Raw genomic sequence first — 26,816 nt, forward strand, 5'->3', positions numbered from 1 at the left:
TCGATTCCATCCACTGTCAGTAAGGAGTTTGTACATTCTCCCTGTGTCTGCATGGGTTTCCTCCGGTTCTCTGGTTTCCTCCCACATTCCAAAGATGTACGGGTTAGGAAGTTGTGGGCAAAAGATGCATTTCACTGTGTGTTTCGATGTACGTGACTAAAAAGGAAATCTCATCTTGTCTTATCTTATTTCTTCAACCACAGGCACTGTCTTCAAGACGACACGCAGCTCCCAGAGGTGAGCATCAGTCACACTGATCTGCGGGAGTTGCCTGTGTTTTACTGCTACCAATTAAGGGATATGTTTGCTTCCAGTCAGAGTGCTCCTCCACTGGTGGAGGGAGGTGCGTTGGCTCTGAGAGCAGCTGGACTAAGGGACGGATTGAATAATTGAGGACCGAGCTGCTCGGCACTCGAGCACGTGGCCAAAGCCTCTGGCCATCCTGTCACAATGGATGTCGAGGGGGCCCCTGCCAACCCCGGCTCAGTCGCAGTTGCTCATTGAGACCTAGGCCTCAAAACATTTCGGTCTCGCACAACAGGAGACATCTCCAGGAAATGCCCTCCATGCCGTTCCACACCGCAAGAGGCATTTCCTGTACAGGCTGTTCCTAAACACTCTCCAATTCCTTATCATCCAGGCACGCAGTGCCAGTCTGTTCTGTCGCCCGACACTGAAGGGAGTCCTCAGCGGAGGGCTCTCTTTGCAGGAGTCCTCCCCCATAGACATCGGGGACCTGGGGTGGAGAGTGTTGCACAGAGTTGCCATATAACGGGTTTTTAAGTTCACAGACTTCCCAGCTGCCTGTCACTTCTGTGGCCTGGAGGAGTCCGTCTTTCATGTGTACACGGAGTGTGAGAGGTTGCAGCAGCATTTGAAGGGGCTGCTCTTCAAGATCTGGTTGCATTTCAGCCCGACCTTTGGGAACCTGGTGCGGGAAGGCGATCAGGGGACCTCCTCATCAGTCTGCTCCTGGGCCTGGCCAGGATGGCCATTCACGGGTCCATGCAGCGGGCCAACTGGTGTGTTGTGGGGGAGGTAGAATCTGTCTGTCTGCCCCTCTTCTGAGGTTACGTTCATGCCAGCGTGTCCCTGCAGAGAGAGATACACCGTATCCTCTGGCCATGGAGATCTTCTGGGATTGGTGAGCAATGCAAGAGCTGGAATGTATCTTGAACAGCAAGGGTCACATTTTAATCTAAACATTGTGAGAATAAATAAGTAAAGTTTAATATTAAAGAAAAAACACCTTAGGCGCTCTTTTGGGGAGGGCCTGAGATAACAGAGTCACATCATAGAGCAATACAGCATATCATACGGCAAAGATACAGGCCCTTCGGCCCAACCAGTCCATGCCGACCATGGTGCCCACCCAGCTAGTCCCAGTTTCCTGTGTTTGGCCCATATCCCTCCAAGCCCCGCCCCTCCATAAACCTATCCAAGTGCTTCTTAAATGATACTGTTGTACCTGCCTCACCCACTTCATCAGGCAGCTCGTTCCATATACTCACCACCCTCTGTGTGAAAAAGTTGCCCCTGAGGTCCCTTTTAAATCTTTCCCCTCTCACCCTAAACCCATGTCCCCCTAGTTTTGGACTCCCCTACCCTGGGGAAAAGACTGTTACCGTCCACCTTATCTATGCCTCTCATAATTTTATAAGTTTCTATAAGGTCGCCCCTCATTCTCTTACATTCCAGGGAATAAAGACCTCGCCTGGCCAACCTCTCCCTATAACTCAGGCCCTCTGGTCCTGGCAACATCCTCATAAATCTTTGCTGCACTCTTTCCAGTTTAACCACGCCTTTCCGATAACAGGGTGACCAGAACTGCACACAGTTCTCCAAGCGCGGCCTCACCAATGACTTATACAACTGCAACATGATGTCCCAACTCAGTGCCCTGACTGATGAAGGCCAAGTGTGCTAAATATCTTTTTCACCACCCTGTCTACCTGTGACACCACTTTCAACGAACTATGCACTTGTACTCCTCGGTCCCTCTGTTCCTCTACATTCCCCAGTGCCCTACCCTTCATAGTACAAGTCCTACGCTGGTTTGACTTTCCAAAATGCACCACTTCACACGCCTGTATTGAAATCCACTTGCCACTCCTCTGCCCACTTCCCTAACTGATTGAGATCCCGCTGTAATCTACACTAATTTTCTTCACTGTCAATAACACCTCTTAATTTTGTGTCATCCGCAAACTTACTGATCAAGCCTCGTGCATTCACATCTGAGTCATTTATATTTACAACAAATAGCAAGGGCCCCAACACCAACCTCCACACACACCACCAGTCACTGGCCTCCATTCCAAGAAGCTTCTTTCCTCCGAGACCACCCAACTAGCTCTCACAGGATTCCATGGGATCTATCCTTCCAGACCAGCTGATCCTTGCGGGACCTTTTCGAAGGCCTTGCTAAAGTCCAAATAGACAACATCTACTGCCCTACCTGCATTGATCCTTTTGGTTACCTCTTCAAAAAGCTCTAAAAGACTCGTCAAGCATGATTTTGCACACACAAAGCCACGCTGACTCCTCTGAATCAGACTCTGTCTATCCAAATACTCGTGCATCCTGTCCCTCAGAATTCCCTCCAGTAACTTCCCCACGAATGACATCAGGTTGACCGGCCTGTAGTTCCCTGGCTTGTCCTTGCTCCCCTTCTTACACAACGGAACAACATTAACCACCTTCCAGTCTGAGGGAATTTCACCAGTGGCTCACGATGAAGCAAGTCATTACAATAAATAATAATTAAGGGGCCTCCTGGCATTGGACACAAATGAGTTAAAATTTCTGTTCAAAACTATGAACTATTTACTTTAAGTTTGTGAATGGATGAAAACTAATGTGTTATTGTTAGGTAAAGGAATAACTTGTTATGAAAATGTTGACGATCATTTTACATCTATAGATTTTAGAATATTTTTAGAAGAAAATCTATTTTGAAATGTAAAAGTAAGGTTTAGGTACACAGTTCTGTCACATCCTCCCAGAACATCAGCTAGACAGAGCAAAGATCCCTCTTCACAGTTCCGTGACATACTCCTAGTTCATGGGTTTGATACAGAATGAAGCTCCCTCCACAAAGTCCTGTCAAATACATTGGGATAATGAGTTAGATACAGAGCAAACCTTCGTTTACACTGTCTGATCACACACTCCCAGGGCACGGGTCAGACACAGGGTGAAGCTCCCTCTACACTGTCCTATCACACACTCTCGGGTCACAGCTAAGGCACAGGGTGAAGCTCCCTCTACACTGTCCCATCACACACTCCCAGGGCACGGGTCAGACACAGGGTGAATCTCCCTCTACACTGTCCCATCACACACTCTCAGGTCACGGCTCAGGCACAGGGTGAAGCTCCCTCTACACTGTCCCACGGCACACCACCAGGGCAGGGATTAGAAACCAAGGAAAACTCCCTCAAGACCATACAGTAGTGCACCCACAGCACTACTAGGGTTGTGGAAGTATGGCTTGTTCCTGGCATTTAGTGTTCTCTCTCTTTACAGAAACTGACAACTGGCTCCTTCTGATGTTAGGAGTCAGAGACCTGATGAATGAAACAGCCCATGCCCCTAAGACACGTTAGAAATATGCAGTGAAGATTTGTTAAACTCCATCAAATTGGGGAAGTGATGAGGGGGACAGTTCTCGTCAGGAATATGGAGCAAGGGCTATGTCTGGCTCTGGACAGGGGGAGGGCTCTGGAGAATGGATCGCACTGTGCTGGGTTCCCAGTGGGTGTGAAGGGAAACCACTGTAACCTGGAGTAGATTTTGGGGTCACTCCATTTCTGGGTGAAATTACCCAGTTGTCACTCTGGATTGGGTACCTCCGGCTGGGATCCACACTGGCATGGCTGACTTTTTCTGGCACCATTTCTGGTGAAGGACTGAACATTGGGCTCAGATCTCAATCACAAGTGGGTACAGGATGGTTAGTCACAGAAGGACACTGCTTGACCCTTCCAGTTTCTACCAACTCTGTGTAAACTGGACGCCCCGGTGCAGAAACCAACTATCACACTACAAGCAGCACCAAGAGAACGTGAGGAAAACAGGGGTGGGGGGAGGGGCAGATAGTGTGACACAGAGAGAGAGTGAGAGAGAGAGTGAGAGTGAGAGAGAGAGAGTGAGAGAGAAAGTGAGAGAGAAAGTGAGAGTGAGAGTGAGAGTGAGAGACAGAGAGTGAGAGAGAGATATGCACATACCGTGCAGGAGAGAGAGAGATACAAATTTGGAGCAGGATACTTATCCCCTCATGCCTGCTCCAATGTTCAATATGATCTGACTGTAACTTCACCTCCAGAATCCCACCTAACAAAATAACCTTTCATCCCCTTGTTTTGCAAGGATCTACCTCCCTCTGTCTTTAAAATATTCAAAGACTCTGCTTCCACTGAGGTAGAGGTAAGAGAAAATCCCAGTAAGAGAAAATATTTCCCCTCACCTCTTCATTATGGGTTCCCCTTATTTTCAGTGACCCCTAGCTCTAGGTTCTCTTACAAGAGGAAACATCCTCTCCATGTGCACCCTGCCAAGGTGACAAGGAACTTCTGTGTTTCATTCAGGTCCCCTCACTCTCCTAAACTCCAGTGGATACAACGCGAGTCTGTCTAAATTTTCCTCATATGAACCATTGCAGGTAAACCTTCTCTGAACTGCTTCCAATGCATTTACACCCCCCCCTTCAATGACGCCAACACTGTGTTTCACCAACGATCTCTAAAACGGATGAATAATCCCCGTACATTTGAAGTTAATTCCCATAGCAAGAAACTATAATATTCTATTAAATCTCCCGATTATCACTTATTTCCTGCGTACCAAGCACGAGTTCACCCAGATCCCTCTGCATTTCAAAGCTCTGCCGTCACTCTGTATTTGAGATAATTTGCCTCATTTTTACCTTTCTTGCCACAGTGAACAATTTCACATGCCCCACAATTGAATCCATTTGCCAGATCTTCACCTACTCACTCACCTGTCCATATCTCCTTGAAAGCTTCTTCACTTCCTCTTCACAACCTCCCCAACTTTGTAGCTTCAGCAAGTCTGGTGACCAAAGGTTTCTCTTATCCAAGTTTTTTCTTCAAAGGACTGGGTGGCCACATGGACGTAAGCAAAATGGAGGGTTATGGGCTGTGTAGGAGGGAAGGGTGAGATTGATCGTGGAGTCGGTTTATATAGGTCGGCAGAACATCGTGGGCCGAAGGGCCTGTACTGTGCTGCACTGTTCTATGTTCTATGACTCCAATAAGCTGGTCAAACATGATTTCCCTTTCACAAAACTGTGTTAGCTCTGCCTGATTACCTTGAGGTTTCCCAAGTGCCCCTGTGTAACATCTTCAATAACACTCTCTACAACAGATGTTAGCCCAACTGACCTGCAGCCTTGGTCTCAATCTCCCTCCTTTTCTGAACAATTGAGATAGATTTTCAATGGATCTTCCCAAATCTCAGGAACCAGGCACCAACTATCTGACTTGCCGTTAAGGTCCTCAGATGAAGATCTGGAGACTCATCATTCCATAGCTCGAACAATGTCCTCCTCACCGGTCGGTGTACGGATACCCCCTGAGAGAGGGACTGAGAGACACCGGTAAGTGTACAGATAACTCCCTGAGAGAGAGGGACTGAGACACACCAGTCAGTGTACGGATACCCCCTGAGAGAGGGACTGAGAGACACCGGTCTGTGTACGGATACCCCCTGAGAGAGGGACTGAGAGACACCGGTCCGTGTACGGATACCCCCTGAGAGAGGAACTGAGAGACGCCGGTCCGTGTACGGATACCCCCTGAGAGAGGGACTGAGAGACACCGGTCAGTGTACAGATATCACCCTGAGAGAGAGGGACTGAGAGACACCGGTCCGTGTACGGATACCCCCTGAGAGAGGGACTGAGAGACACCGGTCAGTGTATGGATCCCCCCTGAGAGAGGGACTGAGAGACACCGGTCCGTGTACGGATACCCAGTGAGAGAGGGACTGAGAAACAGCGGTCCGTGTACGGATACCCCCTGTGAGAGGGACTGAGAGACACCGGTCAGTGTCCAGATATCCCCCTGAGAGAGGGACTGAGAGACACGGGTCAGTGTACAGATATCCCCCTGAAAGAGAGGGACTGAGAGACACCGGTCAGTGTACGGATACCCACCTGAGAGAGGGACTGAGAGACACTGGTCAGTGTACAGATACCCCCCTGAGAGAGGGACTGAGAGACACCGGTCCGTGTACGGATACCCCCTGAGAGAGGGACTGAGAGACACTGGTCAGCGTACAGATACCCGTTGAGAGAGGGACTGAGAGACACCAGACAGTGTACGGATACCCCCTGAGAGAGGGACTGATAGACACCGTTCAGTGAACAGATACTCCCTGAGAGAGAGGGACTGAGAGACACCGTTCAGTGCACAGATATCCCCCTGAGAACGAGGGACTGAGAGACACTGGTCAGTGTACAGATATCCCCCTGAGAGAGGGACTGAGACACACCGGTCAGTGTACGGATACCCCCTGAGAGAGGGACTGAGAGACACCGGTCAGTGTACAGATATCCCCCTGAGAGAGAGGGACTGAGAGACACTGGTCACTGTACGGATCCCCCCTGAGAGAGGGACTGAGAGACACCGGTCCGGGTACAGATACCCCCTGAGAGAGGGACTGAGAGACACCGGTCCATGTACGGATACCCCCTGAGAGAGGGACTGAGAGACACCGGTCAGTGTACAGTTATCCCCCTGAGAGAGCGACTGAGAGACACGGGTCAGTGTGCAGATATCCCCCTGAGAGAGAGGGACTGAGAGACACCGGTCAGTGTACGGATACCCACCTGAGAGAGGGACAGAGAGACACTAATCAGTGTACAGATACCCGTTGAGAGAGGGACTGAGAGACACCAGACAGTGTACGGATACCCCCTGAGAGAGGGACTGAGAGACACCGGTCCGCGTACGGATACCCCCTGAGAGAGGGACTGAGAGACACCGGTCAGTGTACGGATACCCCCTGAGAGAGGGACTGATAGACACCGTTCAGTGAACAGATACTCCCTGAGAGAGAGGGACTGAGAGACACCGGTCAGTGCACAGATATCCCCCTGAGAGAGGGACTGAGAGACACCGGTCAGTGTACAGATATCCCCCTGAGAGAGAGGGACTGAGAGACACTGGTCACTGTACGGATCCCCCCTGAGAGAGGGACTGAGAGACACCGGTCCGTGTACGGATACCCCCTGAGAGAGGGACTGAGAGACACCAGTCAGTGTACGGATACCCCCTGAGAGAGGGATTGAGAGACACCGGTCCGTGTACGGATACCCCCTGAGAGACTGACTGAGAGACACCGGTCAGTGTACGGATACCCCCTGAGAGAGGGACTGATAGACACTGGTCAGTGTACAGATACTCCCTGAGAGAGAAGGACTGAGAGACACCGGTCAGTGTACAGATATCCCCCTGAGAACGAGGGACTGAGAGACACTGGTCAGTGTACAGATATCCCCCTGAGAGAGGGACTGAGAGACACCTGTCAGTGTACGGATACCCCCTGAGAGAGGGACTGAGAGACACCGGTCAGTGTACAGATACCCCCCTGAGAGAGGGACTGAGAGACACCAGTCAGTGTACGGATACCCACCTGAGAGAGGGACTGAGAGACACTGGTCAGTGTACAGATACCCCCCTGAGAGAGGGACTGAGAGACACCAGTCAGTGTACGGATACCCCCTGAGAGAGGGACTGAGAGACACTGGTCCGTGTACGGATATCCCCCTGAGAGAGAGGGACTGAGAGACACCGGTCAGTGTACAGATCTCCCCCTGAGAGCGAGGGACTGAGAGACACTGGAAAGTGTACATGTATCCCCCTGAGAGAGAGGGACTGAGAGACACTGGTCAGTGTATAGATATCCCCCTGAGAGAGAGGGACTGAGAGACACCGGTCAGTGTACGGATCCCCCCTGAGTGAGGGACTGAGAGACACTGGTCTGTGTACGGATACCCCCTGAGAGAGGGACTGAGAGACACCGGTCCGTGTACGGATACCCCCTGAGAGAGGGACTGAGAGACACTGGTCAGTGTGCAGATACCCCCCTGAGAGAGGGACTGAGAGACACCGGTCCGTGTACGGATACCCCCTGAGAGAGGGACTGAGAGAAACCGGTAAGTGTACAGATATCCCCCTGAGAGAGGGACTGAGAGACACGGGTCAGTGTACAGATATCCCCCTGAGAGAGAGGGACTGAGAGACACCGGTCAGTGTACGGATACCCACCTGAGAGAGGGACTGAGAGACACTGGTCAGCGTACAGATACCCGTTGAGAGAGGGACTGAGAGACACCAGACAGTGTACGGATACCCCCTGAGAGAGGGACTGATAGACACCGTTCAGTGAACAGATACTCCCTGAGAGAGAGGGACTGAGAGACACCGTTCAGTGCACAGATATCCCCCTGAGAACGAGGGACTGAGAGACACTGGTCAGTGTACAGATATCCCCCTGAGAGAGGGACTGAGACACACCGGTCAGTGTACGGATACCCCCTGAGAGAGGGACTGAGAGACACCGGTCAGTGTACAGATATCCCCCTGAGAGAGAGGGACTGAAAAACACTGGTAAGTGTACAGGTACCCCCCTGAGAGAGGGACTGAGAGACACCAGTCAGTGTACGGATACCCCCTGAGAGAGGGACTGAGAGAAACCGGTCCGTGAACGGATACCCCCTGAGAGAGGGACTGAGAGACACCGGTCAGTGTACAGATACTCCCTGAGAGAGAGGGACTGAGAGACACCAGTCAGTGTACGGATACCCCCATGAGAGAGGGACTGAGAGACACCGGTCCGTGTACGGATACCCCCTGAGAGAGGGACTGAGAGAAACCGGTAAGTGTACAGATATCCCCCTGAGAGAGGGACTGAGAGCCACGGGTCAGTGTACAGATATCCCCCTGAGAGAGAGGGACTGAGAGACACCGGTCAGTGTACGGATACCCACCTGAGAGAGGGACTGAGAGACACTGGTCAGTGTACAGATACCCGTTGAGAGAGGGACTGAGAGACACCAGACAGTGTACGGATACCCCCTGAGAGAGGGACTGAGAGACACCGGTCCGCGTACGGATACCCCCTGAGAGAGGGACTGAGAGACACCGGTCAGTGTACGGATACCCCCTGAGAGAGGGACTGATAGACACCGTTCAGTGAACAGATACTCCCTGAGAGAGAGGGACTGAGAGACACCGGTCAGTGCACAGATATCCCCCTGAGAGAGGGACTGAGAGACACCGGTCAGTGTACAGATATCCCCCTGAGAGAGAGGGACTGAGAGACACTGGTCACTGTACGGATCCCCCCTGAGAGAGGGACTGAGAGACACCGGTCCGTGTACGGATACCCCCTGAGAGAGGGACTGAGAGACACCAGTCAGTGTACGGATACCCCCTGAGAGAGGGATTGAGAGACACCGGTCCGTGTACGGATACCCCCTGAGAGACTGACTGAGAGACACCGGTCAGTGTACGGATACCCCCTGAGAGCGGGACTGATAGACACTGGTCAGTGTACAGATACTCCCTGAGAGAGAAGGACTGAGAGACACCGTTCAGTGCACAGATATCCCCCTGAGAACGAGGGACTGAGAGACACTGGTCAGTGTACAGATATCCCCCTGAGAGAGGGACTGAGAGACACTGGTCAGTGTACAGATACCCCCCTGAGAGAGGGACTGAGAGACACCAGTCAGTGTACGGATACCCCCAGAGAGAGGGACTGAGAGACACCGGTCAGTGTACAGATACTCCCTGAGAGAGAGGGACTGAGAGACACTGGTCAGTGTATGGATACCCCCTGAGAGTGGGACTGAGAGACACCGGTCCGTGTACGGATATCCCCCTGAGAGATAGGGACTGAGAGACACGGGTCAGTGTACAGATACCCCCTGAGAGAGGGACTGAGAGACACCGGTCAGTGTACAGATATCCCCCTGAGAGAGGGACTGAGAGACACCGGTCAGTGTACAGATACCCACCTGAGAGAGGGACTGAGAGTCACTGGTCAGTGTACAGATACCCCCCTGAGAGAGGGACTGAGAGACACCAGTCAGTGTACGGATACCCCCAGAGAGAGGGACTGAGAGACACCGGTCAGTGTACAGATACTCCCTGAGAGAGAGGGACTGAGAGACACCGGTCAGTGTACAGATATCCCCCTGAGAGAGGGACTGAGAGACACGGGTCAGTGTACAGATATCCCTCTGAGAGAGAGGTACTGAGAGACACTGGTCAGTGTATGGATACCCCCTGAGAGTGGGACTGAGAGACACCGGTCCGTGTACGGATATCCCCCTGAGAGATAGGGACTGAGAGACACGGGTCAGTGTACAGATACCCCCTGAGAGAGGGACTGAGAGACACCGGTCAGTGTACGGATATCCCCCTGAGATAGGGACTGAGAGACACCGGTCAGTGTATAGATATCCCCCTGAGAGAGGGACTGAGAGACACCGGTCAGTGTACGGATACCCCCCTGAGAGAGGGACTGACGGACACTGGTCACTGTACATGTAACCCCCTGAGAGAGAGGGACTGAGAGACACTGGTCAGTGTATAGATATCCCCCTGAGAGGGAGGGACTGAGAGACACCGGTCAGTGTACAGATACTCCCTGAGAGAGAGGGACTGAGAGACACCGGTCAGTGTACAGATATCCCCCTGAGAGAGGGACTGAGAGACACGGGTCAGTGTACAGATATCCCTCTGAGAGAGAGGTACTGAGAGAGACCGGTCAGTGTATGGATACCCCCTGAGAGAGGGACTGAGAGACACCGGTCAGTGTACAGATATCCCCCTGAGAGAGGGACTGAGAGACACTGGTCAGTGTACAGATATCCCCCTGAGAGAGAGGGACTGACGGACACTGGTCACTGTACATGTATCCCCCTGAGAGAGAGGGACTGAGAGACACTGGTCAGTGTATAGATATCCCCCTGAGAGAGAGGGACTGAGAGACACTGGTCAGTGTACAGATATCCTGCTGAGATAGAGGGACTGAGAGATTCCAATCAGAAACATCTCCCTGAGAAAGAGGGATTGAGAGACACAGTTGCTATTGGCGTCATAAAGGTGGGGATAAGAGAGGAAGGGGAGTTGCTCTTCTGATCATGGAGAACATCACTAAGAGAGAATATTCCTGGGGAATCATCCAGTGAGGCTATATAGGTGACGGTCAAAAATAAACAGTGGATGATCACTTTAATGGGATTGTACTTTAGGCCCCCCCAATAGTCAGTGAGAACTAGAGAGGCAAATAGCGAGATTGTAAATAGCTGTAAAAATCATAGAGTTGTAATAACAGGTGATTTTCACTTCCCTAATTTTGACTGAGATGGGGCGGAATTTGTTAAGTATGTCCGGGAATGTAGATGAACCTACGAAGGAGGAGACAACACTGGACCTCCTATTGGGAAATGAGGCCTTGCAAGTGACTGAAGTGTCAGCGGGGGAAACACTTTGAATGGAGAACATGATTCTATGTTTTGAAATAGTTATAGAAACAGATAGAACTGGTCCACGTTAGTCCTAAATTGGGGCAGAACCAATTTTGATTCTTTGACCCATATGTTTTGGTCCTGTCCTCTTTTGGAAAAATATTGGAAAGATATTTTTAACATTTCAAATGTATTGAAGATTGACTTACAACCTCATCCTATCACTGCAATTTTTGGTTTACCAAGCATAGAATCTGGCCATCTATCTGCCTCCGCTAACTGTATGATGGCCTTTGTTACATTAATGGCCAAATGATCCATTTTGCTTAAATGGAAGGATCCAATACCCCCGACTACTCTTCAACGGTTCTCTCAAACTATATCATGTTTAAACTTGGAAAAAATTAGGAGTGGTACTGTTGATCCTTTGCTTAAATTTGAGGAAGATTGGAGTCCATTTATTCAATATTTTCACACGATATAGATCCCCTTATAATAATCTTTCAATTTAGGGGAATGGAGTTGATGGCATAATATTGCTCTGTTTCTATTGAGAAATTTTAATCCAGTTTTTTTAAAAATATTTTTTCTTTCGCTTAGTTTGGTTTGATATATTGTTTATAATTTTTCTTATTGTTTTGGGGATTTTTTTTCTTTCTTTTATATTTTATAATAAATCTTTTTCTTTTATATTCATTCCCTAACAGATCGTTGGATCTACTGATTTTTTTATGATTATCCATGCCATGATTGTTCTCCTGATCTCTTTGTATTACGTGTACAAACATTGATATATTAATCTGTATTAATTTGAAAACTAACAAAAAGATTGAAAAAGAAAGAACCAATTTTGATGGCGTTAGACAGGAATTGCAAAGTTTGACTGGGAGAGGCAGTCTGCAGGTAAAGGAACATCTGGCAAGTGGGAGGCCTTCAAAAATAAGATAAGATTTCTTTATTGGTCACGTACATCGAAACACACAGTGAAATGCATCTTTGCGTAGAGTTCTAGAGGGAGTTCAAGACCAACATGTTCCTGTTAGAGTGAGGGCAAGGCTGGCAGGATTAGGGAACCCTGGTTGACGAGGGATATTGAGGCTATCGTGAAAAAGGAGGCATATGTCAGGTAGAGGCAGCTGGGATCAAGCAGATCCCTTGAGGATTGTGTGGGATGAAGGAGTGCACTTAAAAGGGGAATCAGGAGGGCAAAAAGAAGACATGAGATAGCTTTAGCAGATGATAAAGGAGGATCCCAAGAGATTCTGTAACTATATTGTGCAAAAAAGTAATTAAGGAGAGAATAGGGTCCCTTAAGGACTAATGTCGTCATCCATGTGTGAAGCCATGAGAGTTGGCGAGGTCTTAAAGGATTTGCCTCGTCTATATTTACTGTGGAAATCATGGAAGCCAAAGAATTCAGGGAAGAGAATAGAGATGTCTCGGAGCATATCCACATGGGATAGGAGCAGTCTTCAAGCAAATAAAGATGGATAAATCTCTGGGGCCTGACCAAGTGTTTCCTCGGACATTCCTATCCTATGAAGAATCATCAGGACCCTGCAAATGTACTTGTATCATCCTTAGCCATGCTTGAGGCACTGGAAGATGGCTAATGTTGTGCCTTTGTTTAAGGGCTGCGAGGACAAGACAGAGAACTACAGGCCGGTGAGCCTAACATCAGTGGTGGGGAAGTTACTGGAGGGGATTCTGAGAGACAGGATCCACCTGCATTTAAAAAGGCAAGGACTGATCAGGGATCGACAGCAAGGCTTTGTGTGTGGGAGATCACGTCTCACAAATTAGACTGAGTTTTTTGAAGGGATGATGAAGAGGACTGACCGGGGCAGGGCGGTAGACGTGGACGACGTGGACTTTAGCAAAGGCTTTCCACAAGGTCCCGTGTGGTAGGCTGGTCTAGAAGGTTAGATCCCATGGGATCCAGCCAATTGGATATAAAATTGAATTGGTGATAGGAGTCAGAGGGTCGTAGATGAGGGTTGTTTTTCACATTGGAAGCCTGTCACTAGCGGTGCGTTGCAGGGATCGCTGCTGGGTCCTCTGTTGTTTGTCATCTATGTTAACGATTTGGATGAGAATGTACGTGGCATGATCAGTAAGATCATGGGCGACATCAAAATCAGTGGTGCACCATGTACTTCTGCAGCCTGCAGTGTGCCAGTCAACAGATGAAGCTGCTGGGGATGAACCAAGACAAGGACCTTTGCATCCTTCTCCACACCCCCTTAGCAAATCCAGTCTGCAAAGAGGTGGTGGGTGACCGTCTCCTCCTCAGCACAGTTATCCCGAGGGCAGCGTGCGTTGGGGATGATATTTCAATCATGCAGTTATGATCTCACCGAGAGAGTCCCTCTCACCATCAGCCAAGTGAGCTCTTGGTGCTTGTTGGTAAGTTCTGGCGACGTGCTGGGTTGTTCACTCTCCTGTCTTGTTCGTGCGTTGCATAGAACCCTTTGCTGAATCCATCAGGAAGGATGAGAGCATAAGAGGGGTGACATTGCCAGGCAGTGGAGAGACCCAGGTCAAAAACTTCCTGTACATGGACGATGTTGCCGTCTTCTGCTTGGATCCACGGTCAGTTCACAGATCGATCAACATCTATAACCACCGGGGGCCGGAGTCAACTGCTGTCAGAGTGAGGCCATGCTCTTCAGCAACTGACCCGACTGATCCAATGTCCCCTTCACTGTCAGGTCTGACTACTGGAGGGTGCTGGGGGTCTGGTTCAGCAGGGCTGAGGCATGTAACAAAAATTGGCTGGAGTAGATAGGAAAGGTCTAACAAAAATTGGGTCTGTGGAAACGGCGTTCTCTGTCAATAACTGGGAAGGACTTGGTCATCAGTTGCAATGTCCTCTCAGGACTTCTGTACGTGGTGCAGGTCCGGCCCATATCCTGCTCCTCCACCTTGGTAATCACCTGGGCTATCTTCATGTTCATCTGGGGGTCCAAGATGGAGTGGGTCTGACGGGTCATGATGCACAAGTCCCTGGACAACAGGAGCGAAAGTGTATCCAACATTGTTCTCAACCTGATGACCACTCTCGTGTGTGACTGCACCAGGCTGTGTGAGGAACCAAAGTACGTGAACACCAAGTGTCACTACAAGCTGAGGTTCTACCTGTCGCTGGTGTTGCAGAGGATAGGACTTGCCCTGTCGCCACGCAACGTCCCAGTCAGCTGGACATTGCCGCGCTACCTGTCCTTCTGGTCAAACACCTTCGACCAGAAGTCCATCAGGCAGTGGTCAGCACAGAACGTCCTGCAGACCCTGCGGGACGGGGACCCTGTGGATACTGTGGGGTGCTTCCCTGAGCAAACTGTCCAAATAATCTGTGAGGTGAGAGGAATTGTTGATGTTTCAGGTTGAGACCCTGCATCAGGGTTGAGAGCGAAGATGGGAGGTAGCCAGTATAGAGAGGAGAGGGGAGGGGTGAGGCAGGGCCCCAGTAGGTGACTGGTGAATCGAGAAGGGGTGAAGGATGATGGGGAGATAAAGCAGGGTGGGGGTCGGGGCTGGGTGGAGTCGGGAGACAGAGGCAAGTGGGTGATAGGTGGATGCAGGTAAAGGACAAAGGAAAAAAGAGGACAGATGGAGCTGGGGAGGAGGGAGGAGGGAGGAGGGAGGAGGGAGGAGGGAGGAGGGAGGAGGGGGAGGAGGAGGGAGGAGGAGGAGGGGGGAGGAGGAGGGGGAGGAGGAGGATGGGGAGGAGGAGGATGGGGAGGAGGAGGGGGAGGAGGAGGGGGGAGGAGGAGGGGGGGAGGAGGGAGGAGGGGGGAGGGAGGAGGGGGGAGGAGGAGGAGGAGGGGGGATGAGGAGGGGGGAGGAGGGGGGAGGAGGAGGAGGGGGGAGGAGGAGGAGGGGGGAGGAGGGGGGAGGAGGAGGAGGGGGGAGGAGGAGGAGGGGGGAGGAGGGGGAGGAGGAGGAGGGGGGAGGAGGAGGAGGGAGGAGGAGGAGGAGGAGGAGGAGGAGGAGGCGGAAACAGCGGGACACAAAGGCTACCAGTGCTGGAATCTGCTAAGTAAGGAAGGTGATGGGACCCATTAGGGGAGAGGTGAAGGGCGGATGGAACCAGATGGGAGAGGAGATCCACTGGGTGAAATATGCAGGTAGTAGGTGGATGGAATCAGGAGAGGGATGAAAATGGTTGACGGGGGTGGGTGGAGGGGTGGTATGGGAGAGGAGAGAAAGTGGGTGAATTGGAAAGATTGGGTGGGGGACGGGGGAAACACAGCAGGTGAGGGTTACCTGAAATTGGAAAATTCAAAGTTCAAACCATTGCGTTGTAATTGAGAGAGAGAGAGAGAGAGAGAGAGAGAGAGAGAGAGAGAGAGAGAGAGAGAGATACAAACAGAGACCAAATGAGCAAGACAGAAAGACACACACACAGACTAAGGGGGACTTGCAGAGATAATGAGACAGAGAGACACAGACAGAGGGGGTGTTCAACACAAACATCGAAAGAAAGAGAGAATGAGACTGAGAGGCAGATACAGAGAGACTGAGAGTTGCACAAAAGTTGATTGAAGGGAACACAGACACAGAGAGACACACTCTAATTCAGAGAGAGTTACAAGAGTCCACGAGACAGAAAGAGAAGTGAATAAGAATGCACAGAAGAGTGAGGGACAGAGGCTCAGGGTAGGGGAAAGAGGAACCAAGCGCGGCAGAGGGAGATGAAGAGAAGTCAGAGCAATGTGCCTGGTCACGGCATGTGTTCCCGATCACATGTAAACCCTGTTGCCTGTCACCCAATCACAGGCGCGTCTGAGGAGGAGTCAGTTCCTGCTCTTTTCTCTCTCCCTTCGAACCTCACAGTTACCAAAGTCCAGCTTCAAGATGTGGGAGTTCTGCGTGAGGAGGGTTCTCCACCTGCTCTCTGCCTCCCTCTTCACCAGCTGTGTGGGTAAGCTCAAACTTTAATGTTTGATTCCGGTTTTCAAAGTGTGCGAGGCTTGTCTTGGTTTTCAGTGCGTGTAAAGGGTTTTCAGTCTATTGTGGTCGCTCCCTAGCTCCCTGCTAACCCATTCACTACCCAGCTGAATCCCATGGCTAAGACACACTACTCCCTCGCCCATTCCTCTTTTATTCTTAGTTGCTCCCGTGTTCTCTTGGTGTTATCTCTCTCACTTCATCTCTCTCTATCGCTCTCTCTATCCAAACACCCCCTCGCTCTCTGTCTCTATTTCTCCTCCTCCGTCACTTTCTCTCTTGATTCCTTAACACATCAATCTCTGCAGATCACCTAGTCTGGGTAGTCTTTCCCTTTGTCTCACCACCTCCCCCACCACCCCTCAACATCTATTTCTCCATCTCTCAACCCACCCAGCCCCATCCGTCGGTTGATATCCGGTGTCCGGCACTATTTTTGGCTTCATGTACTTCTTGTTCACCACAAGTGTCTGAGCCTGAACCACTTCCTGCAACTGTTTGATACAGGGTTTGACCAAACAGTATCTAATTGGGAACCAGCTCATTGCACCCCGACAGAGAGACGGAGAGAGAGACAGACAGACAGAGACAGACAGACAGAGAGACAGACAGACAGAGAGGTGGGGCAGGAGATTTCTTGAAGATCTGTAAAGTGTCTCAAAAGCAGAGCTGCTTTCCCTTAGCCTACGGAACATAAGAGCATGGATGTGATGGCGGAACTGTATCGACTCTCCTTCGACCACAGCTGGTCACCACATCGGAAAACAAATGAGGCACACTGGGCAGGGTGTGCAGGAACTCTGCAAACATGTTACCAACAAGAATTTTGGGATCTGGTGAAGATGAAAATTCTGGTCCAGGCCCCAAAACCTTCATTAGTTGCTGTCCAGTGACTGGCTCCCAGAGTCTTTTGCTATAAGCCTTAGTGTCGACTGTGCACTCCTGCCCCATCTTATCACCTTGTCAGCCTCAGTCAAGTCCCAAGACCCAACAGGGGAGCCCTCTGACTGGAGGTGACCATATTCCACACACTGAAAATATTCCTGTGATTCTGTCAGGGACATGAGCTGGTAGTAGCGTGTCATCTTAAAGGCAGTACTCCATAAGAAAAAATATATTGACATGGCATGTTCAGGAGGATGATCAACGTCCAAGCACCTCTGCAGGGTCTGAAGGCAGAGAGTCACCACATGGGTTTGGACGCACACCAGTGACTGACCGTCCTCCCCAATCGGAACCACAACAGAGACTCAGTGCCTCCTCCTGATCCAGAAGAAATCCACCAGATTCTTCTGGATCTTGGAAGCAAAGGCAGGGGACGGGACAAAGGTAACCAACCAGGATAGAGGTCACCAGTTGGTTTATGACCAGTGCTTGGCCCCTGAAGGAAAGCACTGAGTAGTCCTATCCAGTGCCTCAGCCAGATGGTGACTTTCACCTTCAGCTCCTTCCAGTTCACTAGCCAGACTTCCTCAGCCGAGCTCAGGTAGACTCCCAGATAGAGGAAGTGTGTGGTACTCTGCACAAGCAGTCTCATCTCCTCCAGCAGGAAGTCTACAAGCCACTGACCTTTCAGAAGTCAGGAATCTTTCTCCCCATTGAGGAGGACGCGCTGGAAAAGAATTGCTGACCCTCACATGTCATCTGCAGAGCATTGGAACTGTAACCCTGGGCAGCACACCATCAGCAAAAACGGAGAGGATGGCCTTTCTCCTTGTCCCACACAGGGCCAAACATGTCAAGGTAGTCGGCCAAATCTGGAGCATCCCTAACAGACCTTTCTTCCAAAGCTAAAGGCCCCCTTAGCATTGACCAGACACTTTACAGCGGTGTACACAAGCTGGATCTGGACTACAGATTCAGAGTCGTGGAGTTGTACAGCACAGAGATGAACCCTACAGCCCACCATATCCACACTGACCTTTCTGCCCATCTTCACTAATCCCACTTACCCACATTAGGACCATCCCCTTCTCTGCCTGGCCTATTTAAATGTCTGTCTAAATGCCTCTTCAACATAGTAATTGTACCTGATTTCTCCACCATTCTGGCAGCGAATTCCAGTTATCAACCACTCTCTGTGTAAAAAAATTATGCCTCCGATCTCCATTCAAGCTCCTTCGTCTCACTTTAAACCTATGTCACCTTGTTTCTGATACTCCCACCATGGAAAAAAGATTCTGAATATCTACCCTAGCTATGCCTCTCAATGTTATGTACTCCTTTCAGGTGACACAAAAGACTGCAGATGCTGGAATCTGGAGCAAAAAACAAATTGCTGGAGGAACTCAGCAGGTCAGGCAGCACCTGTGAAGGCAAAGTGATAGTCGATGTTTCAGGTCGAGGTTCTACATCAGGTCAGGTGTCTGCATCTGCAGAATGCCTGACTCACTGAGTTCCTCCAGCAATTTGTTTTTTTTGCTTCTATAAGGTCACCACTCAGCCTCCTTCACTCCAGGAAACACAAGCCCAGCTCATCCAGTCTCTTGCCATAACTGAAGTCCTCCAGTCTGGGCAACACCCTGGTGAATCTCCTCTGCACTCTCTCCAAGACAATCACATTCTTCCTATCTTGTGGTGACCAGAACTACACGCAGTACTCCAAGTGTGGCTGAAGCAATGTTTTGTAAAGTTACAACTTAGCATCCAATTCTTATATTTTACACAACCTATGAAGGCAAGCATGCCATATGCCTTCTTCACCACCCGATCCATCAGTGTTGTCACTTTCAGGGAGCTATGGACTTGGACCCCGAGATCTCTCTGTTCATTAACACTCCTTATCACCCTACTATTAACTGTGGATGTCCTACCCCTATTTGATTTTCAAAAATCATTACTTCCACTTGTCGGGATTAAATTCCATCTCCCAATGCTTCACCTGATCCTGCTGTAACTTTACAATCTATCAGTACTAATCCTTTTTACCAGCATTTCGTCCAGAGCCTTCTGCAGGTTAACAATTTAAGCGCTTGTCCAGATACTTCTTAAATGGTGCGAGAGTACCAGCCTCCTCCTCTACCTCAGGCAGTGGGTTCCAACTTCCAGCCCCTGGGTAAAAAAGATTTCCTTTGGATCCCCTCTGACCCTCTTACCATAAGCCTATGTTCTCTGCTTTCAAACACCACTACTATGGGAAAAAATTTCCTGTTATCCATCCTACCTGTGTCCCTCGCAATTTTGTATACCTCTCTCAGGTCTCCATTCAGCCTCCACCACTGCAAGGAAAACAAACCCAGCCTATCCAGTCTCTCTCAGAATTGAAACGCTCCGTCCCAGGCAACATCTCTTCTGCACCCTCTTCAGTTGTCTGTAAACTTATTCATTAAACCTCCTACACTGATTGAATTGGATTATAATTGTCGTACAGTGAAAAACTTGTCTTGCATACCGTTCATACAGATCAATTCATGACACAGTGCTTTGAGGTAGTACAAGGTAAAGCAATACAGAATGGAGAGTGAAGTGTCACAGCTACAGAGAAAATGCGGTACAGGTAGACAATAAGGGGCAAAGTCATAACAAGATAGATTGCCAGGTCGAGAGTCCACCTTATCGTACTAGGGAACCATTCAATAGTTTTAAGACAGCGGAATAGAAGCTGTCCTTGATCCTGATGGTACGTGCTTTCAGGCTTTTGTGTCTTCTGCCTGATGGGAGGGAGGACAAGAGAAAATGTCCGGGGTGGGTGGGGTCTTTGATTATGCTGTCTGTTTTACCGAGGCAGCAAGAGGTGTAGACAGGGTCCATGGAGGGGAGGCTGGTTTCCGTGATGTGCTGAGCTGTGCCCACAACAAACTGCAGTCTCCTGCAGTCCCGGGCAGAGTATTTGCCCAACCAAACCGTGTTGCATCCAGATAGGATGCTTTCTATGGTGCATCGATAAAAGTTGGTGAGTGTCAAAGGGGACATGCCAAATTTCTTTAGCCTCCTGAGCAAGTAGAGGAGCTGGTGAGCTTTCTTGGCTGTGGCGTCTACCTGGTTGCTATATCAGATAGTTGATATCCAGATTGTTACTGTATATAACAGTAAGTGTTCCAGCAACAATCACTGTGCAACACCACTGGTCAAAGGCTTCTAATCCCATGTGAGACTTTGACACCCACCTGTCTCGCTTCCTTCAGGGATCTGTGGATGTGCTGTCCAAGGGCCCTCTCCAAGTTCCATCTGTCCCCCCGCACCTCTCACACCCTCCCATTTATTGACTGTTCCCTCACCATGTTCACCCTCCCCAAACATACCCCCACCCCAGAATGGGTCCCATTTCCAGTGTCTGTGCCTCCCTGACCCGTCCATCGATATCTGGCTGCAGGCTGCAACTTCCTTCCTCAGGGCTGGATGCAGAGAGTCTTCACTCTGTTCACCCCGTGGGCTCACTGTGTGATGTAGGAACTGTGGGCCGGGTCCCTCACAGGGCCGGGAGCCAGACGATGGACCGCATGGCCTGCTCCTGTGTCTGTGATTCTCCCAGCTCCGATTCCTCCTCCAGTCACTGAGCTCACCTGCTGACTGTCTCCTCTTGTCTCCTCAGCTGGGACTGGGGCTCCCCCTCCCACTGTAAACGGAGCTCGGGGACACTCGGTCTCCTTCCCTCCCGGGATCCCAGTCGGACCGGACGTTGCTGAGGTTGAGTGGAGTCGGACATCACCCAGAACCAGGATAGTGAAGTACTCGAAGGGGCACATTGAATACTTCGGTTCTGAGGAGTACAAGCGACAGGTAACTCTTCATCCCGGGGACTTCAGTCTGGAAATCCGTGATCTACGGAGGGAGGACGCTGGTGAATATGAGGTGAATGTTGCAGCAAGTTCAGGAGCTGAAACTCTGGGGACAGTCCGACTGGAGGTGTACGGTGAGTGAGACTGCCGCGGAGGGACCCGGGTTTCACCGGTTCCTGAAACACCCCTAATGAACGGGCGAGGGTACATCGGCGAGACAAAGCGCAGACGAGGCAACTGCTTGGCTGAGCGCCTGCATTCTGCCCACAATGGCCACGGGAGCCCCTGGTTACAAGCCATTTCTTTCCCGCTTCACATTCCCACATCGCCCGATCTCCTCGGCCTGATCCACTGGCAGGGCCAGGCCCAATGCACCACCTCATATTCTACCTGGTGAGGCTACAGACCAACGGCACGGACTCCAATTTCAGGTAACCTGCTCCCCCTCTTGTCCCTTTCTCGCTTCTCCTGATCTACTCAGGTCCTCTCACACACAGCCTTCTTTTCACCCACACCCTCCCCAGCCCCCAATCACCCGCTGTCTTTCCCCTGCACCCATCTATTCCAACCACCCAACAGCTGCACGGTCTCCTCCCCCATTGTTCCCATCTGCCACCACCCCTCCCTTATCTGGTTCTCTTCACCTTTCTTTCTCATTGGACTCACCTGCAGCACTTTGTTGCCTCCAGCTCTCACCTCCCAGCTCTGTCACTATCTCCACCCCTACCTCATCCACCGGACTCCATCTGCCAATCAACCCCTCCCCACCTGGATCCACCTCTTGCTTGCCAGCTCTTGCTGCACCCCTCCCCCTCTCCTCTTTATACTGGCTATCTCCTCTCTGCTCTTTTGCGTCTAGGTGAAGGGTCTTAACCTGAAATGTCTGCTGTCCATTTTCTTCCCTGACCCCGATTTCCTCCAACGGCTCATTTCTTGCACCTGGTCTGTCATGTTCAGGGATCCCAGTTGTTCTGCCTGTTTCCCAGAGCACTGCTTGTTAATTCCCCAGACTGAGGTCTGAGCTCAGCAAGGTGTTTACTCCTCAGCCTTCGTGCTGTGCTTTGCTGAGCGATCCCCTGTTGTTCATTACACAGAATGTAGTGCCCCAGTGAGTGACACAGTACATGTACACACAGCACACTCACACCCAGCAATATAGTTCCTGACTCACTCTTACAATAATGTAACGTTCCCAAAAATCTCACCCAGCAACGTCTGGCTGAGAAATCTTCTCTCCTCCATCCCAGGTTTAACCGGTTCCCATTGGAGGGAGGGGAACATCAGAACATGGGAAATAGGAGCAGGAGCAGGCCATTTGGCCCCTCAAGCTTGCTCCCCACTCACTGAGATCAGGACTGGTCTGACCTTGGCCTCAGCTCCACTTTCCTGCCTGTTCCCCACAACCCCTGATTCCTCTCCAGACCAAAATTGTCTGTCTCGACCTTGAACACATTCAGTGACTCAGCCTCCACAGCTCTCTGGGTGGAGAGAATTCCAAAGATTCCTGACCTTCAGGGAGGAGTAATTTCTCCTGATCTCCATCTGAAATGTGCAGCCCCTTATTCTGAGACTGCCCCTTGTTCTGAAACCACCCACAAGGGGGAACAGAATCCCTCAGAATCTTGTCCCCCTCCCCTCCCCCATAATCTCCTCTCTACCTCGTGTGTTTATCCAGCTCCCTTTATAGAACATAGAACAATACAGCACAGTACAGGCCCTTCAGCTCACAATGTTGTGCTGTCATTTTATCCTGCTCTAAGATCTATCTAACCCTTCCCTCCCACATAGCCCCCTATTTGACTATCATTCATGATAGAAAAGACATTTAAGAGCCTCTTAAATGTCCCTCATGTATCTGCCCCTACAACCTCTGCTGGCAGTGCGTTCCATGCACCCACCACTCTCTGTGTAAAAAAAAACTTACCCCTGACATCCCCCTTATACCTTCCTCCAATCACCTTTAAATTATGTCCCCTCATGTTAGCCATTGTCGCCCTGGGAAAAAATCTCTGACTGTTCACTCGATCTATGTCCTTAAAACCACTCAAAGTGCGGCCACTCCCTGTGGGAACAAGTCCCACATTCCCACCACTCCGTGGGGAAGGGAGTTTCTCCTAGATTCAGTAATGGATTTTGTAGGTGGTACACACTGCACCCACGGTGGTGGAGGGTGGGAGTGTTTAGGGTGTCAGAGGGAGAGAGTGTTTAGGGAGGTGGACAGGGAGCCAATCAAGCAGCTGCTTTGTCCTGGATGATGTCGATCTTCTCGAGAGTTGTTGGAGCTGCACCCACCCAGGCAGTGGAGAGTGTTCCATCACACTCCTGGCTGGTGCCTTGTAGATGGGGGAAAGGCCTTCGGGTGTCAGGAGATGAGTCACTCCCCACAGGATACTCTGACCTACTCTTGTAGCCACAGAGTTTATGTAGTTAGTACAGCTGAGTATCTGCTGTCTGGTTTTCATGGCATGGGAATCACTGATGGGGATGACATTGAATTTCAAGCATTATGTTGTCTCTTATTGACACTTCTATGATGTGACTGTTACTTCTCACTTATTAGCCAGTGCCTGAGTGTTGAACAGAGAACATAGAACAATACAGCACAGGAACAGGCCCTCTGGCCCACAATGATGTGCTGAACCAACGTTGTCTTGGTCTTATTGCAGGCAAGCACGGGCTGCTTCACCTGCTGAGGTGTGAATGGAACTGAACATTGTGCAGTCACCGGTGAACATCCCCACTTCTGACCTTGGGAAGGCAGGAAGGTCACTGATGAAGCAGCTGAAGGTGGTTGGGCCCAGGACCCTGCCCTGAGGAACTCCTGCCCTGATGTCCCAGGGTCGGGATGAGTGACCTCCTTTGTGTGCTGTCTGATTCCGACCACTGGCTTTCCCCTTGATGTCCATTGGTTTTACCAGGGCTCCTTGATACCACACTCGGTGAAATGTTGGCTTAAGGTCGAGAGCAGTCACTCTCACTTCACCTCTGCAATTCAGCTCTTTGGTCTGTTCTTGGACCGAGTCTGGAGTTGAGTGGTCCTGGTGAAACCCCAACGGGGCAACAGTGAGTGGGTTATTGGTGAGTACGTCGACAACACCTTGACAGCACGGTCGACAACACGTTCCCTCACTTTGCTGGTAGTTGACAGGGGACTGACTGGGCATGAATCAGAGACACAAGAGAGAATGCAGATGCTGGAAATCTGGAGCAACACTCAAAGTGCTGGAGGAAATCAGCAGGTCAGGCAGCATCTGTGGGGGGAAATAAACCGTCAATGTTTTGGGTCGAGACCCTCCATCAGGACTGGAAAGGAAGAGGGCAGAAGCCGGAATAAGAAGGTTGGGGAGGAGCACAAGCTGGCAGGTAGTAGGTGAGTCCAGGTGAGGGGGGAAGGTGGGGGTAAAAGGGAGTGATGTATGAAGCTGAGAGGTGACAGGTAGAAGAGGCAAAGGGCTGAAGAGGAAGGAATCTGGTAGGACAGGGTGTGGACCATGGAATAAAGGGAAGGAGGTGGGGAACAGATGGGCAGGTCATGAGGGTGGGGAGGGGAAAGAGAAAGGGTGAAGGGGCCACAGGAATCAGAGAAAACAAAGGGGGCGAAGGGGGCAAAAATAAAATGTGGGAGGGGGTAAAAGAGGGAGGGGTTACTAGAAGTTCGAGAAATCGATGTTGAGGCTGTCAGGTTGGAGGCTACTAAGGCGGACTATGAGCTGTTGCATCTGGTGCTCCCGGTGCGGCGGCCTCTACATCGGTGAGACCCGGCCCAGATTGGGTGACCGCTTCGTCAAGCACCTTCACTCCGTCCGCCGCAACAGCCGGGATCTCCCGGTGGCCGCCCACCTCAATTCCACATCCCACTCCCTCCCTGACACGTCTGTCCACGGCCTCCTCTACTGCCACGTCGAGGCCAGACCCAGGTTGGAGGAACAACGCCTCATATTCCGCCTTGTGAGTCGCCAACCTGGTGGCCTCCACATCGATTTCTCCAACTCCTGGTAACCCCTCCCCTCTCCCCCCCCCCTCCAATTTTTTCTTTTCCCTCCACTTCCTTTGCTTTCCCTCATTCCTGAGGCCCCCTCACCCCTCCCCTCCCCTCTGGACCTGCCCATCCATTCCCCACCTCCTTCCCTTTATTCCATGGTCCCACTGTCCTCACCTCCCGGATTCCTCCTTCAGCCCTTCCACCCATCACCTCTCAGCTTCTCACCCCCCTCCCCCCACCCACCTACCTTCCCCCTCCCACCCGGACTCACCTATCACCTGCCAGCTCCTCCCCCTCCCCGACCTCCTTATTCCGGCTTCCGCCCTCTTCCTTTCCAGTCCTGATGAAGGGTCTCGACCCGAAACGTCGACGGTTTATTTCCCTCCGCAGATGCTGCCTGACCTGCTGAGTTCCACCAGCAGTATGTGGGTGTTGGGCAGGAATCAGCTGGATTGGATTTGTCCGGCTTTGTGTGAATAGGATACCCCTGGGCAATGTTCCACACTGTGGGTGGATGCCGGTGCTGCAACTGTCCTGGGACAGCTCGGCCAGAGGTCCATCTGGTTCTGGAGCACAGGCCTTCAGTACTACAGCTGGGATGTTGTCTGTTCCCAGAGCCATTGGTGTATCCAGTGCTCTCAGCTGTTTCCTGATGTCACGGGGGGGTGAACTGAATTGTCTGGAGACAGGTTTCTGTGATGGTGGGATCTCAGGGGAAGCTGGGGGGAGATCATCCTCTCAGCACTCACATACTGGGTCCCACCATCACTTTGAGTAGGGGGAAGGATTCTTGGGGCCTCCTCCTCTGAGCTGTTGCCTGACGTTGCTGGGTAAGGTTACTGCAACACCTCCTTTCATGACCAGATGTCGGAGGGCTGTAGAGCTTTGTTCTGATCTGTGAATTGTGAGATTCCTCGGCTTGACAGTAGTAGTGGAGTGAGCGACGTGTCGGGCCAGGAGGTCACAGACTGTGTGGTGGACATTTCTGCTGTCGCTGATGGTCCATAGACCCTTGTGGACACCCAGCTTTCAGCTGCCAGACCTGTTCTGAGTCTATGCCACTGAGCACGACTGTAGTGTCACACAACACGATGGAGGGAGTCGTCAGTGCGAAGTCCGGACACTGTCTCCACAGGGACGGTGCAGTGGTAGCCCCTACAAGTGGTGTCAGGGGCAGATGTACCTGCCACAAGTAGACTGGGAAGGACCAGGTCAGGTAGGTTTATCCCTGGTGTTGGTTCACTCACTCCCTGCCATAGACCCTGTGTGGTCACTCTGCCCTTCAGGGCTCGGCCAGCTCGGTCCGTGGTGGTGCTACCGACCCAGTCCTGGTGATGGACACTGAAGTCCCCACCCAGAGGACATTGTGTGTCCTTGCTGCTCCCACTGCTTCTTCCAAGTGTTGTCTGACATGGAGGAGAACTGGTTCATCAGTGGGAGCTGGTGATCAGGGGGAGGATTCGCTGCCTAGTGTTTGGTCCAGTGTCTCTGCTTTCAGTGAGGATGAATCTATTGCCCCAGGACCCTGTTCAGTACTTTGTGACTCATTCCCCATTCCGACTCCTTGTTTCCCCTCCCAGAATGAGCCGCGCCACCAGATTGGAATTAGCTTCCTGATCACACCCCCGATCTGTGCACTCATTAATGTCTCTGTGGGAGA

General features: G+C 51.1%; 1 protein-coding gene across 4 annotated transcripts in view; it reads left to right on the forward strand.

The window, feature by feature from the left end:
• LOC127580904 (SLAM family member 5-like) overlaps positions 1-26,816 on the forward strand; it is a 665,368-nt gene that overhangs the window by 207,902 nt on the left and 430,650 nt on the right. For 2 of the 4 annotated variants that reach the window (XM_052034884.1, XM_052034885.1), the window contains exons 1-2: positions 16,314-16,430; positions 20,988-21,308. The exons of the other annotated variants lie outside the window; for them this stretch is intronic. In XM_052034884.1, coding sequence (XP_051890844.1) covers positions 16,364-16,430; positions 20,988-21,308 — 388 coding nt within the window. In that variant the 5' untranslated portion in view covers positions 16,314-16,363. Of the gene's footprint in view, positions 1-16,313; positions 16,431-20,987; positions 21,309-26,816 lie in introns of those variants that run through there. 4 annotated transcript variants of the gene reach the window in all.

Source organism: Pristis pectinata, chromosome 20, assembly GCF_009764475.1.
Source record: "Pristis pectinata isolate sPriPec2 chromosome 20, sPriPec2.1.pri, whole genome shotgun sequence".
Taxonomy (NCBI): Eukaryota; Metazoa; Chordata; class Chondrichthyes; order Rhinopristiformes; family Pristidae; genus Pristis; species Pristis pectinata.